The sequence below is a fragment of the Haliotis rubra genome, unplaced genomic scaffold (assembly GCF_003918875.1).
Source record: "Haliotis rubra isolate DU_JTF1 unplaced genomic scaffold, ASM391887v1 Scf1, whole genome shotgun sequence".
Classification (NCBI taxonomy): domain Eukaryota; kingdom Metazoa; phylum Mollusca; class Gastropoda; order Lepetellida; family Haliotidae; genus Haliotis; species Haliotis rubra.
The window spans coordinates 3399391-3413505 of NW_025764891.1; the positions used below are offsets into that span (position 1 = coordinate 3399391).

At 42.5% G+C, this 14115-nt stretch overlaps 1 protein-coding gene across 1 annotated transcript; it reads right to left on the bottom strand.

The window, feature by feature from the left end:
- Positions 1 to 991: 991 nt before the first annotated feature.
- Positions 992 to 11860, bottom strand: LOC124270160 (neuronal acetylcholine receptor subunit beta-3-like). The gene is given in 9 exon segments (XM_046705225.1): positions 992 to 1312; positions 1570 to 2227; positions 2834 to 2891; positions 2893 to 3365; positions 3407 to 3420; positions 4401 to 4510; positions 5604 to 5648; positions 6030 to 6169; positions 11766 to 11860. Coding segments are annotated over 8 exon segments (1548 nt in total). The 5' UTR covers positions 11833 to 11860; the 3' UTR covers positions 992 to 1312; positions 1570 to 1586.
- Between the last annotated feature and the right edge of the window lie 2255 nt (positions 11861 to 14115).

Below are 14115 nucleotides of genomic sequence, written 5' to 3' on the forward strand. Positions count from 1 at the left end.
CTAAAGAGAGAGGCCCAAACGTTCTGTGAAGAATTGCAACATAAGACGTTAGTCACGAGGCCTATTCTTGGTTTGAGTTCAACTTTGACGTGTTTGTTGGTTCAATCAAAGCATAAAACTTCTACAGCCTTCTTCGCTTAGGAATTTCGGCGAACTTAAAGATGACACACTATATGAGATACAACTTGAATACACAAATACTGGCGCTAAAACACAGCTTACTCTTGGAAAAGTCTTAATCCCGAAACATACGCAGTGATCATGTTCAAAGAACGAGTGCCAGGTCTGATATCAGATTAAAGCCCGTGTATCATTCTATACTTATCACCTCCAATGCAATTTGAAGAGGAACCAACCAGATTCCAGCTCCACGTTCTGCCAAACTCGGGGTTTATCCCACAGTGGGAGCCATACACTAGTACATGTATCTAGTACAAGTCCCGAGTCTTGCCGATAGTACTTGGAACATCATTTTCTGTGACTGTAACAGCAGAGGCCCAGATAAGCTGCGTATCCGGGTAAAATACACTTATAACATTTCCAATTACGCATTGAAAAATAATTGCTGCGTACCAATTACGCATTTAAAATGTTAGATACGCAAAAAGTTTAAAACAAATGCGTACGGAATATATTTATAAAAATCGCTTGCGTAATGAAAAAGACATCGATTGCTATCAAGTTGTACTGTTAGTATAGGACAAGTGTTGTACTGTCAGTATAGGATGAGTGATTTTTTATGAAATAATTTCCATTATATTTAAGTTGGTTTTGATTAGGTATGACGTAAGGCAGAACATACCTGCTTAGTAAACTTACTCAATGACATAATACTTAGGTGAGTATAATGACTGAAATACGCACATATTTGAAAGCAGTGGGTAACGGAAAATGAAATACCCACTCAACATTCATAATACCCATTCCAAAAAAATACAGTGGGTACAGTACCCACATGAGCTAAATCTTATCTGAAGCTCTGAGTAACAGATTAAATGTACTATACAGTGTTTCATAGGTCGGCAGGAACAGGATCCTGCATTTTGATGACCAAGACACACTCAACTAACACACTGGCATCACATGATCTCATTGCTATCCCTTCTCATGTTAGACCCCTCACTTCTTCAAATGTAACGTGAGCAACGAGTCTACCGACGGACAGCATAGGTACAAAGGATATCCTTTCAGCACAAAACATTAAAGACAGAGTTTGTTGAACTTCAGCATATTTTCAAGGACTATTGCCTCACATTAACATTCAGCACCAGGTGTCAGACTCGATCACAGACCACAGACGCCACTTTGCAGAAGAGTGAGTGAGTGAATTGAGTTTTTTACGCCGCACTCAGCAATATTCCAGTTATATGGAGGCGGTCTGTAAATAATCGAGTCTGGACCAGACAATCCAGGAATCAACAGCATGAACATCGATCTACGCAATTGGGAAGCGATGACATGTGTCAACCCAGTCAGCGAGCCTGACCACCCGATCCCGTTAGTCGCCTCGTACGACAAGCATGGGTTACTGAAGGTTCATTCTAACCCGGACCTTCACGGGTACTTTGCAGAACTATCAATGATTGTTATGTTTGAATGTGACTCGCGGCATCAAATATGATGGCTGTGGACACGATGAGTATAAACAGAGTTAGCCAGAAGAAGAACCTGTCGACCACACGAGCGATCTGCTTCCACTGATTCTCCAAAGCCGCTTCCACCTCGCCGGCCATCCGGGTCTGGTACAGTTCCTGGTACACGTCGCGAACGGCGGACAAGAACGCTGTCTTGGACTGTGTGCTCGACGTCTTATCAAGGTTGGCGATGCTGCGAATCAGCTTCACTGCCGATATTGCCGCCCCCGACCTCAAGTTCTGGCACGACGCCCCGAGCAACCCGCCTGTTGGGTGGATGGAGTGAGTGGATTCGAAGGGCGAGCCAGGCAGGACGATCTTCGGGTAACTGCTGCTTGTGGTCGGCTCAGGGACTGGGTCGATGTCGATCTTGGCTTCCACTTGCTCGGAGTGGTCGTCATGGTCAAGGGGATGGATGTCTGTGGCTCGGCTCCTGGTGCCCATACAGAGCCAGTGGCCGAGGAAGTCGAGAACGAGACGACGGAGCCAGACGGGAGGCTGGGTATACTCGGTCCGGTGATGGAGGTTCAGCACCAGGACGGAGATGATGACGGAGAACGTTGATGCTGACATGAAGCACAGCAAGTACACCTCTGTAAAACACGTAACATGTCAGATAGGAAGCGATCATTGCCTACAGCATGACTATAAGTTTGAAGCTTTGTCCGAGAACAGATTTTTTAACGAACGAATTTTACAATTTGTCTTTTACAAATTCATTAAAAGGGACACGCATCCTATATAGAAATCACGTATGTATGTATTTGTTTTTTACACAAAATTGTGTGAGTGGCGTTGCTTCCTGTAAGGAAGGACACGCTTAGCTTGTTACAAAACCTGTTGTCATCCAGCGATTTCACGCTAAAGTGAGTGAGTATGGCTTTACGCCGCTTTTAGCAATATTCCAGCAATATCACGGCGGGGGACAACAGAAATGGGCTTCACATATTGTACCCATGTGGGAAATCGAACCCGGGTCTTCAGCGTGACGAGCGGACGCTTTTACCATTAGGCTACCCCACCGCCCTTTCACGTTAAGAGGAAATGTTTCGGCCTATAATCAGATGACTCATTATTTCTTTGGGTTGACGTTAAAAACCTGCCAAAAAGTTAACGGGATCAAGACAAACAAAACTAATCCTGTATTTACGAGAAGCATTGGTTGCTGGAGATATTCACGTGGGAATAATGATTCTTACCTAATATAGGCATGGCGCTGGACGATGTAGGCATGTCCTCGGCTATCATCAGCTGGAAACACCGAGAAGGCGAGGAGGACTGTAACGCCGAGAGAGACCTTCTCCCCCGAGTCCGGCGGCAGGTAGAACACCATCAGCACCATGCACGACATCATCAAGCAGGGTATCAGAATGTTGATGAAGTAGTACGTGGACTTCCGTTGTATCTGTATGGTCACAGCAACTTCCGGGTACACCTCTTCCGGGCTGGTCAGGTAAGCGAACCTGTCCTCCTCGACTTTAGAGCTTAGAATCTCCCACTCCCCGTTCTCAATGTAGGCGTCCTTGTTCACTTCCGGCGATGCATACGTGAGGTTGACGAGATCGACGGTGTAGTCCCACGTGGAGAAGTACATCGTGCACGTCTGATGGTCAAACGGGTACAATGTGATGTCCATCTCGCACGACGTCCTGAACACCCCAGCCGGCTCCCACGACATCAGGCCGGTGTGGGAGACGAGCACGTAGAAATTGTCTCGGAAGCTCTTCTCGAAATTGTTGACGCTGAAAGTCTCGGACGCAGCTCTTAATCGATTATATTGTTGACGCTGAAAGTGGAAACACATGTTTTCATCAAATGGCTCTGTTCTGATTACAGTATATTAACTGTTTTGCTTAGGGCAATGGGGACAGTATATGCCTAGTGGTTAAAGTGTCCGCTCGTCACGCCGAAGACCCTGGTTTGAATCCCCACATGGGTACAATGTGTGAAGCCCATTTCTTGTGTCCCCAGCCGTGATATTGCTGGAATATTGCTAAAGGCGGCGTAAAATCCAAGTCACTCACTAACGGTGGCTTGTGAGTTTGGGCCACACACATCGGGGTTTGATACGTAGAATGCGACTAGAAAAGTGGAAATTATTGCCACTTAGTCCTAAAGAATTGATTGAATGAGTGTCACCGTACTTCAGTGGCGTGGCTCGTGGCTCTTGCGCATCATGGCTGGTGTCACCGTGAGCCTGGCAATTGCAGACACGATTATGGTAAGGTGTTTGGAAAAACCTTTATATGCAGTGCCTATTGTAGCGCCATATTTGTCCACACAAACACGTCGTTGTATCGGAAAACCATTTATCAGAGCATATTTGGATATGAGGAAGGAGAACTTCCTGCACTATGAAGTCACTCCCTGCCCGGCGATTACATTTGCATATTTATCGGATTGTGACACCGGACTGATTTATCAATATAGATTCCTCATGCAGTCGGCCAACCTCGTCCCTCTCCGTAACCGAAAAGGAGAGTCTATTTAAGGGGAACTGGCCTATCGCGTACAGACTCAAGGTGTAAGCTTGCATGAAGTGCCCATTTTTCTCCGAGAACGTTTACAAGGTACAATAAACATAGCGTACTAGTTATTGTATGCCAATACCAATTATTTGTAAAGCACCTAGCACTCGGCTTCAGACAGCTAACCCAAGAACAGTTTATGAAGAAATATTGAACACGTTATAACATAACCAATGGAAACGTACATGCGGCTGATTCAGTGTCCCACCTCCGAATCTGGACTCACTCACTCACTCACCTGTTGTCCAGCGCAATGACTGGCAGCCACACCGAGGACGTGGGTAGCAGCAGTTTAGTGATGTTGTCATGCTGAGCAGGATCCCATCGGATGATGTCGTCATACCACCTCTACAACAGACCGTTGAACTATGGACATATTGGTTGTCCTGTGCATGGTACTCATGGCAATACAGACTGACTACAGGGGTCGGTACTCACGTCAATACAGATTGACTACAGGGGTCGGTACTCATGTCAATACAGATCGACTACAGGGGTCGGTACTCATGGCAATACAGATTGACTACAGGGGTCGGTACTCATGGCAATACAGACTGACTACAGGGGTCGGTACTCATGGCAATACAGATTGACTACAGGGGTCGGTACTCATGGCAATACAGATTGACTACAGGGGTCGGTACTCATGGCAATACAGATTGACTACAGGGGTCGGTACTCATGGCAATACAGATCGACTACAGGGGTCGGTACTCATGGCAATACAGATTGACTACAGGGGTCGGTACTCATGGCAATACAGATTGACTACAGGGGTCGGTACTCATGGCAATACAGATTGACTACAGGGGTCCACGTTTATAACGAGCACGCTTATAACGGACATGCTTATAACGAACTGATGGAGATAACGAAGGGTTTCATTTATAGTCCCGACTATTTGCGTTTACATTACAACATGGGAGCTGCAATAATCTGCATTCTACCATGCCATCAGTAAATACTGGATTGTCATTAGTTGATTAAAGCAGAGCTGATTAAAGTCATTCAGGGGTATATTATCACGTTATATACCTCTGATTTTCCAACACAGCATGTACAATGTATTTGTTTAAAATTTTAATAACGCGATTTTGGTAGAATTGAGATAAACATACTGTGTTGAAAAATCAGGGGCATATAACGAAATTATGATAGTTCTAAATTTGATTTACAGTATGCTTATCCCCTATATAATTGAATGCTGCAATAAAAATCGTTTTGAAGAATAAAAGTGTAGTATCCACCCAAAGTAAAAACTATAAGAATAGTGTAGTTCAGACGTGAAGGTGATTCAGTATTCTGTTCTTAAACAGTCGCCTACACGTACATTTTGGAGTAGTACTGAACGCTCAGGACGGCCATGGAGATCACGAATGACCTTGACACTGTACCCAGGGAGAAGCCAATGTCTATGACAATAAGCTCACAGTTTACTTACCACGACGATCCAACCGGTGACCGACAGAATCTCGCTGCGCATACTCTGAAAGTGGGAACAAGACGCGGATACAACGAATAAAGGATTTAAACCTAAAAACCCAAGGAGAGCGCGAAATCAAATTCACCGGAAGCGCTCGTAAGTCAACGTCAAAAGTCAAACATATTAATTGCATGCATGGCCTCCGGTCCATACACAGAGGTTTCACTAACAAGTAGTTTTACACATCCGGACACACACTTGTGTTTCACAATTTAAGATAAATTACTGTTTAACATATACAACATATACGACATGTATGAGAAACAGGAGCAGGTAGCAGAGAACATAATACGAATATAAGCGGAAAATGCTATTACTATATACATACCTAACGGTGAAGTACTACAAATGTTTCTACCCTAATATAAATGTAGAGCAACTTACCAGTACGTCCACCCTTGTCATGTAGAAGCCCAAAGACACGTCCACCGCCTCAGAGGCATTAACCCGTGGTCTGACCCTTGGGTCATAGTTGCTGGTCAGCTGGGCCACGAGCCGTGACTCGGTGGTCCGGTTGCTTGTCACTGTAATACAACAGTAGGAATAGACTAACGCTTAGTTCCTATATATTTAAATTGAGACACGTAAAGATCCGGGTTAGAATTGGTCTTCAGCAACCCATGCTTGTTGTTAGAGGCCACTAACCGGATCGGGTGGTCAGGCTCGCTGACTTGGCTGACACACGTCATCGTATACCAATTGCGTAGATCGATGCTCATGCTGTTGATCACTGGATTGTCTGGTTCAGATTCGATTATTTACAGACCGTCGCAGTAAAACTGGAATATTGTTGAGTGTTGCGTAAAAATAAACTCACTCACCAACTCATTTAAACTGAAAAGGAGCCCCAGTGAGTTGGGAGATTCCCCGAACCTGGGGGAAATCTAGACTTGCTTCATTTAGAGATTTAGCATTGCAAGGAGGGCTTGGCAGTTGGAAAAATGATGTGGTTCAGGGACCGTGAGAGAGACTACAGTTGGAATTGGCGGCCTACCTTTAGAATACAGCACCACAAACTTTAAAAATACGTCATAATACCCTTTTACGTAATGTAATGTGATTTTGTTCGAAAGCACGTTCTCGATACAATGCCCTATGACGCCTGCATGGCAACACGGTTGTCTGCCTCAGCGAGTGCGTATAAGCTCCGCTCACTGGTGTTTCATCTCTACGAGCTATGTCATATCATAAGCCCAACGATGTTGAGAGTTTCCAGTAGTTGTATACCGGCGGATGCGCAATATTTTGCAAGCACCAGTTTGAAATATTTTTCTTTTTTCACTAATACGCTCATATTTATTTGTATTACGGGCTGCTGAGGTGTTATGTTTTGTGTATTTTGTATTTTGTAATTTTTTAAATTTCCATATATATTTTTGTCATTCAGTAATTTGCACCATTACATAGAAAAGTGTTTTATTAGTATTTTATTTTTCGAAGCGGTAATAATGCATTACACTAGACACGTCAGTCGTGTTTGTGCCGGTTCGGTCAATGCATTCTATTTATTAGGATTAATTCAAGGGATTGGGGTTAGGGTTAGGGCTAGGGTTTAGGGTTAGGGTTAGGGTTAGGGTTAGGGACCTAATCCAATATAGCAGGTACATGTCCGGTGTAATACGTGAGTACCATTGTTGTTTTCCTTTTGCATTTTAATACTTTTTCACACACAAAACGGGAAACCAAAAACGTTGAAAGTACACTATGAAATGGGTTAATGTTGAAATTTTGGGCTAATGGAAATTGGCCTGGAATTTGCACTCAAGCCTCTTTCACACGCAACATAAAATTTTGTTCAGTAATCATTCGAAGGCTAACTCACCCTCGTGTCGTCACTACACATGCTCATGTCTCCATCGTTCCTTAGTGCGATCCACATTATCCTTACAGTGTTCCCTACATCACTTTTCTGTCACAAAATCACCGATTTATATAAATGCGCGTCATTCATGCAAGCACCGTGAAATCTACGTCTGACGCCTGACGTCAACAACCCTTTTCGGCCTACCTTTAGAATACAGCACCACAGACTTTAAAAATACGTCATAATACCGTTTTACGTAATGTAATGTGATTTTGTTCGAAAGCACGATCTCGAAACAATGCCCTATGACGCCTGCATGGCAACACGGTTGTCTGGCTCAGCGAGTGCGTATAAGCTCCGCTCACTGGTGTTTCATCTCTACGAGCTATGTCATTGCATAAGCCCAACGATGTTGAGAGTTTCCAGTAGTTGTATACCGGCGGATGCGCAATATTTTGCAAGCACCAGTTTGAAATATTTTTCTTTTTTCACTAATACGCTCATATTTATTTGTATTACGGGCTGCTGAGTTGTTATGTGTTGTGTATTTTGTATTTTGTAATTTTTTTAATTTACATATATATTTTTGTCATTCAGTAATTTGCACCATTACATAGAAAAGTGTTTTATTAGTATTTTATTTTTCGAAGCGGTAATAATGCATTACACTAGACACGTCAGTCGTGTTTGTGCCGGTTCTGTCAATGCATTCTATTTATTAGGATTAATTCAAGGGATTAGGGCTAGGGCTAGGGCTAGGGCTAGGGCTAGGGCTAGGGCTAGGGTTTAGGGTTTAGGGTTTGGGTTTAGGTTAGGGTTGGGTTGGGGTTGGGGACCTAATGCAATATAGTAGGTACATGTCCGGTGGTTCGGTCAATGCATTCTATTTATTAGGATTATTTCAAGGGATTAGGGTTAGGGTTAGGGCTGAGGGGTTAGGGTTAGGGACCTAATCCAATATAGTAGGTACATGTCCGGTGTAATACGTGAGTAGATCTACCATTTGTTGTTTTTCCTTTTTGCATTTTAATACTTTTTTTTCACACAAATCGGGAAACCAAAAACGTCGAAAGTACATTATGAAATGGGTTAATGTAGAAATTTTGGGCTAATGGAAATTGGCCTGGAATTTGCACTGAAGCCTGTTTCACACGCAACATAAATTTTGTAAAGTAATGATGCGAAGGCTAACTCACCCTCGTGCCGTCACTACACATGCTCATGTCTCCCTCGTTCCTTAGTGCGATCCACATTATCCTTACAGTGTTCCCTACATCACTTTTCTGTCACAAAATCACCGATTTATATAATAGCGCGTCATTCATGCATACACCGTGAAATCTACGTCTGACGCCTGACGTCAACAACCCTTTTCGGCCTACCTTTAGAATACAGCACCACAAACTTTAAAAATACGTCATAATACCGTTTTACGTAATGTAATGTGATTTTGTTCGAAAGCACGATCTCGAAACAATGCCCTATGACGCCTGCATGGCAACACGGTTGTCTGGCTCAGCGAGTGCGTATAAGCTCCGCTCACTGGTGTTTCATCTCTACGAGCTATGTCATTGCATAAGCCCAACGATGTTGAGAGTTTCCAGTAGTTGTATACCGGCGGATGCGCAATATTTTGCAAGCACCAGTTTGAAATATTTTTCTTTTTTCACTAATACGCTCATATTTATTTGTATTACGGGCTGCTGAGTTGTTATGTGTTGTGTATTTTGTATTTTGTAATTTTTAAATTTACATATATATTTTTGTCATTCAGTAATTTGCACCATTACATAGAAAAGTGTTTTATTAGTATTTTATTTTTCGAAGCGGTAATAATGCATTACACTAGACACGTCAGTCGTGTGTTTGTGCCGGTTCTGTCAATGCATTCTATTTATTAGGATTAATTCAAGGGATTAGGGCTAGGGCTAGGGCTAGGCTAGGGCTAGGGCTAGGGCTAGGGGTTTAGGGTTTAGGGTTTGGGTTTAGGGTTTGGGTTTTTGGGGTTGGGGTTGGGGACCTAATGCAATATAGTAGGTACATGTCCAGTGGTTCGGTCAATGCATTCTATTTATTAGGATTATTTCAAGGGATTAGGGTTAGGGTTAGGGCTGAGGGTTTAGGGTTAGGGTTAGGGACCTAATCCAATATAGTAGGTACATGTCCGGTGTAATACGTGAGTAGATCTACCATTTGTTGTTTTTCCTTTTAGCATTTTAATACTTTTTTTCACACAAAAACGGGAAACCAAAAACGTCGAAAGTACATTATGAAATGGGTTAATGTAGAAATTTTGGGCTAATGGAAATTGGCCTGGAATTTGCACTGAAGCCTCTTTCACACGCAACATAAATTTTGTAAAGTAATGATTCGAAGGCTAACTCACCCTCGTGCCGTCACTACACATGCTCATGTCTCCCTCGTTCCTTAGTGCGATCCACATTATCCTTACAGTGTTCCCTACATCACTTTTCTGTCACAAAATCACCGATTTATATAAAAGCGCGTCATTCATGCATGCACCGTGAAATCTACGTCTGACGCCTGACGTCAACAACCCTTTTCAGTTTGAGGCATATCGGCTCATTCCACGCCACACGTTAATTTGTAGATTATGGAATGGGACGAGTGTGCCAAATGGCATCGGATCCATTCGGCAATTGTCCGTAGAATAAAATCACATGACACCAAGTCTACCCGTAGCATTCGTAATTGTCCGTGACCTATTCGACTCTTTCCGTTCATTTCCGTGACGTCACAGGAATGACTCGATAAATTTGCACATTGTGCAACAGTGTGGACGTAGCTCAGTCGGTTAGCTGTCGAGCTAACAATCCGAAGGTCGCGAGTTCGCGTCCGACGGGTTCTCACAAACTGGTTGCTTGTCTTAATGACACGTGACCTACGGCAGAGATCGTCCTCACGAGAAGTTGTGGTGCTGTATTCTAAAGGTGCTCCCCCTTTTCAGTTTGAGGCATATCGGCTCATTCCACGCCACACGTTAATTTGTAGATTACGGAATGGGACGAGTGTGCCAAATGGCATCGGATCCATTCGGCAATTGTCCCGAGAATAAAATCACGAGACACCAAGTCTACCCGTAACCTTCGTAATTGTCCGTGACCTATTCGACTCTTTCCGTTCATTTCCGTGAAGTCACAGGAATGACTCGATAAATTTGCACATTGTGCAACAGTGTGGACGTAGCTCAGTCGGTTAGCTGTCGAGCTAACAATCCGAAGGTCGCGGGTTCGCGTCCGACGGGTTCTCACAAACTGGTTGCTTGTCTTAATGACATGTGACCTACGGCAGAGATCGTCCTCACGAGAAGTTGCGGTGCTGTATTCTAAAGGTGCTCCAGTGTTGGCCGTGAAGGCAATTGTACAATAGAAAATATATAGGCCAAATGTGTCAGTATCAGAACTGGACTGTTATGAATTAGGGACTGCTCTCGGTACCCTGGGGTTTGCTGGTGTAGTATTTTAATCTACAAACCCTTTTTATCCTGTCTTTCATTGTGGACGGGTTATCGTGTTGTCACAGGCGTTGCTATTTGCTATGTAGAGTTGCGTACCTTGTCGAGCGTGCGATAAATCTTAATTTGTTTCAATTGAACTCAACCTGAATGCAAACATGTAAACATATGTACTCATTTATTACAGTGAGTTATATCTTCTTTTGCAATAGCTCAAGTGTGCGACTTTTGCATGGATATACAATTAATTGAGTGATTATATTAATCCTGGGGAGGGTCGACGTGTGTGTGTTTTCCTACCCACAAAATCGTCGAAAGTTTTCCGATATGAGGCTTTTCAATTAATTGGTCCAACTTAACTGATTTTCTTTTAAATTTCAATGGCTTCAGATTTGTACACAATGGTAAACAAGGTTAAATTAAGAAGACATCTTATTCATGATTATTCATTGATAAATGTTTCGCCTGGATACATTTATATGGGTTTTGGGTAATTCTGTTTTCAATTAATCCGATCATCCATAAGGGCGTAGATCTATCTCCATCCGGCACTGCAACTATGTTTTGTGTATGTATTCCTCACGAAATGATTGGATCGGATGGTAAGGCGACCTGGCTGATTGCTTGTATTTTCTACTTTGAGAAGTCAGAGAGTAAATTTATTGTGCTAGCAAACCAAGAAACATGACAAGAGCTAAATTGGGATTCAAACAATCGAAACTTTTCCCAACCGAGCTTATGATGTGTATGATATCAACTGGACTCAAAATCTCTTTGCATCTATGTCGATTCCTTCCCATCGTGAATGTCTGAAGATCTCCTGGAAATGAAATATACCAACCTTGCGTAGCAGCTGCAGTGAGCCAGGGAAGCAAGTTCAGTAGAAACAGCCATTTTTCCAATATCATCACGTCATTGTACCGGCGACATAACTATATGACGTCATTCAGTTTATGACGTCATAGCAACCGACGTCACATAGAAACGCAAACCCAACCCACTCTGTTTTTACTGTTGTCGGTTGAGTTGATACGTATCCAAGGCTAACATGTAAATCGTCAGCGTTGCGATAATACCTAATTAACATAGCATGTAGAGGTGGTGACTTTTGTGGTCCTCCTTTCATCATATTGTATTTTGGGAACCTTTGGCACATGTAGATGTTCATTAAAGATTGTTTCAATATTGATTCTTACACATGCAAGTCTGTAGTCTCAATGGCACCTATACAGTTTTCTGTCGTGGTTGGTAGTGGGTAGTACGGAAGCCTATTAGGGCCATGTCAATTTCTTTTCCATATCCCTATTAACTGGAAATTTTCACTTAGTAACTGGAACGTTCCACTTAGGTTTCTTGAAATTTCCAGTTACTATATGGAAATTTCCAATTAGTAAGTGGAAATTTCCAGTTAATAGGGATATAAAAAAATATTGACATGGCCCTAATAGGCTTCCGTAGGGTACGGGAAATCAGGCATTATTTCCAATTTAAGTTTCATCCAGTTGCAAGCTTTATCAATGCATATTTCCAGTCTGTCAAGTTTAGTCGTAATCCGGTTTGGTCTTGCAGCAATAAGGTTCTGTGTGCCATCAGCGTAGCCATGGAAAGGTATTCTGTAACTTTTGAAGATGTCACCAAGAGAAATGATGTACATGGTGAAAAGCAGAGGTCCCAGCACCGATCCTTGGGGGACGCCATAAGACAAGCGACATGGTTCCCGATTGTTACACACAGTAAATGCGACTGTAAGAGACACTTGTAACGTGAATGTTTTGAAGACCTGCACAGGTCCTGATATATGACAGTAATACCACAGGGGCGTGTCGCGCTTAGAAACAGCGTTAGAAAGTCATATAGGTATATAGACCCTACCCTAGTACTATATATAGTACTAGGGTAGGGTCTACTATAGTACTAGGGTAGGGTCTATATACCTATATGACTTTCTAACGTAAGGTCTATATACTTATATGACTTTCTAACGCTGTTTCTAAGCGCGACACGCCCCTGTGAGTAATACCGCCCCAGGGCCCCGTTTCACAAAAGCCTCGTAGCGCTACGACTTTCGTAAGTCAATGTCAGAGTATAGGAGGTGCGAATGCTACGAAAATGGTTACGAGAGCTTTGTGAAACGGGGCCCTGATCAGTCCCTAAGCTCATGAGAGTGAGTTTATATTTAGCGTCACATCGACAATATTTCAGCCATATCGTGACGAGAACAATTTCATTTATATCAATATTAAAATCAATACATTGAGAACGTAAAAACCTGTCATCGAAGGACAGTAAAAATAGATCAGTCCCTAAGAATTCCCTTATACTAGAACACTTTATACAAGACTTGCACTAGCGGTCTCCCCAACGGTTTAAATTGTAACTGAGATATTATTGAAACAGACTGGCATTTCTTTTACTGTTACAACTATAAACACGCTGGTGAAATTAGCAGTACATTTTGCCGGGTGGACCGATGTGTTTCAGCGAGTTTGTTATCTGTTAAAGATTTCTTTTAAGCCCCTGGATGCCGAGGGTTTTAATCTGACGCACATTTTCACAGGATCTTAAGCACCCCTGGTGAACGCTGCAGGATCTTAAAATGTTCAAAATCTTAGAAGTGAACTCTGCGCGGGAATTTCGCTCGCGCAGCACTGGATCAACCTTCAGCTATAAAATTACACAGAAATATAGAATATTATTTCCTATCCGATGGTGTAAACGCAAGTGCAAATACTTTGGTGGTTCGATAAATAGACACTGCAGCGATATGAAACAGAGACACTGCTACATGTTGTCCGACGCATGTTAGATTTTTGTCTGTTCTAGATTAGGCATGTACTGTATTTCAAACGTTTAGACATGCAACGAAATATTTGCAAACTTTAAATAGGTTGGGCTAATCTGAGATAAATCATTTAATAAATCCCGAAAGCAATAATGAACATGCGTACCTGTCATTATACGATATTCCGTTGGTTTTCGGAAACAAATTATATGTTCGTATATGAAATATCATTTCCAATTTCAGTTTCTGTCACTAAAATGGGCATGTAAGGTGTCTGTAAACAACACAAGACCGTTAATCATATTCTTAATTACTCTTTTAAACAACATACAGCTACTACATATCTATTAACTTTCAATAAGTTATTTTACCGTAGAAATACAAATTATTGCAAGTATGCAATTTACAG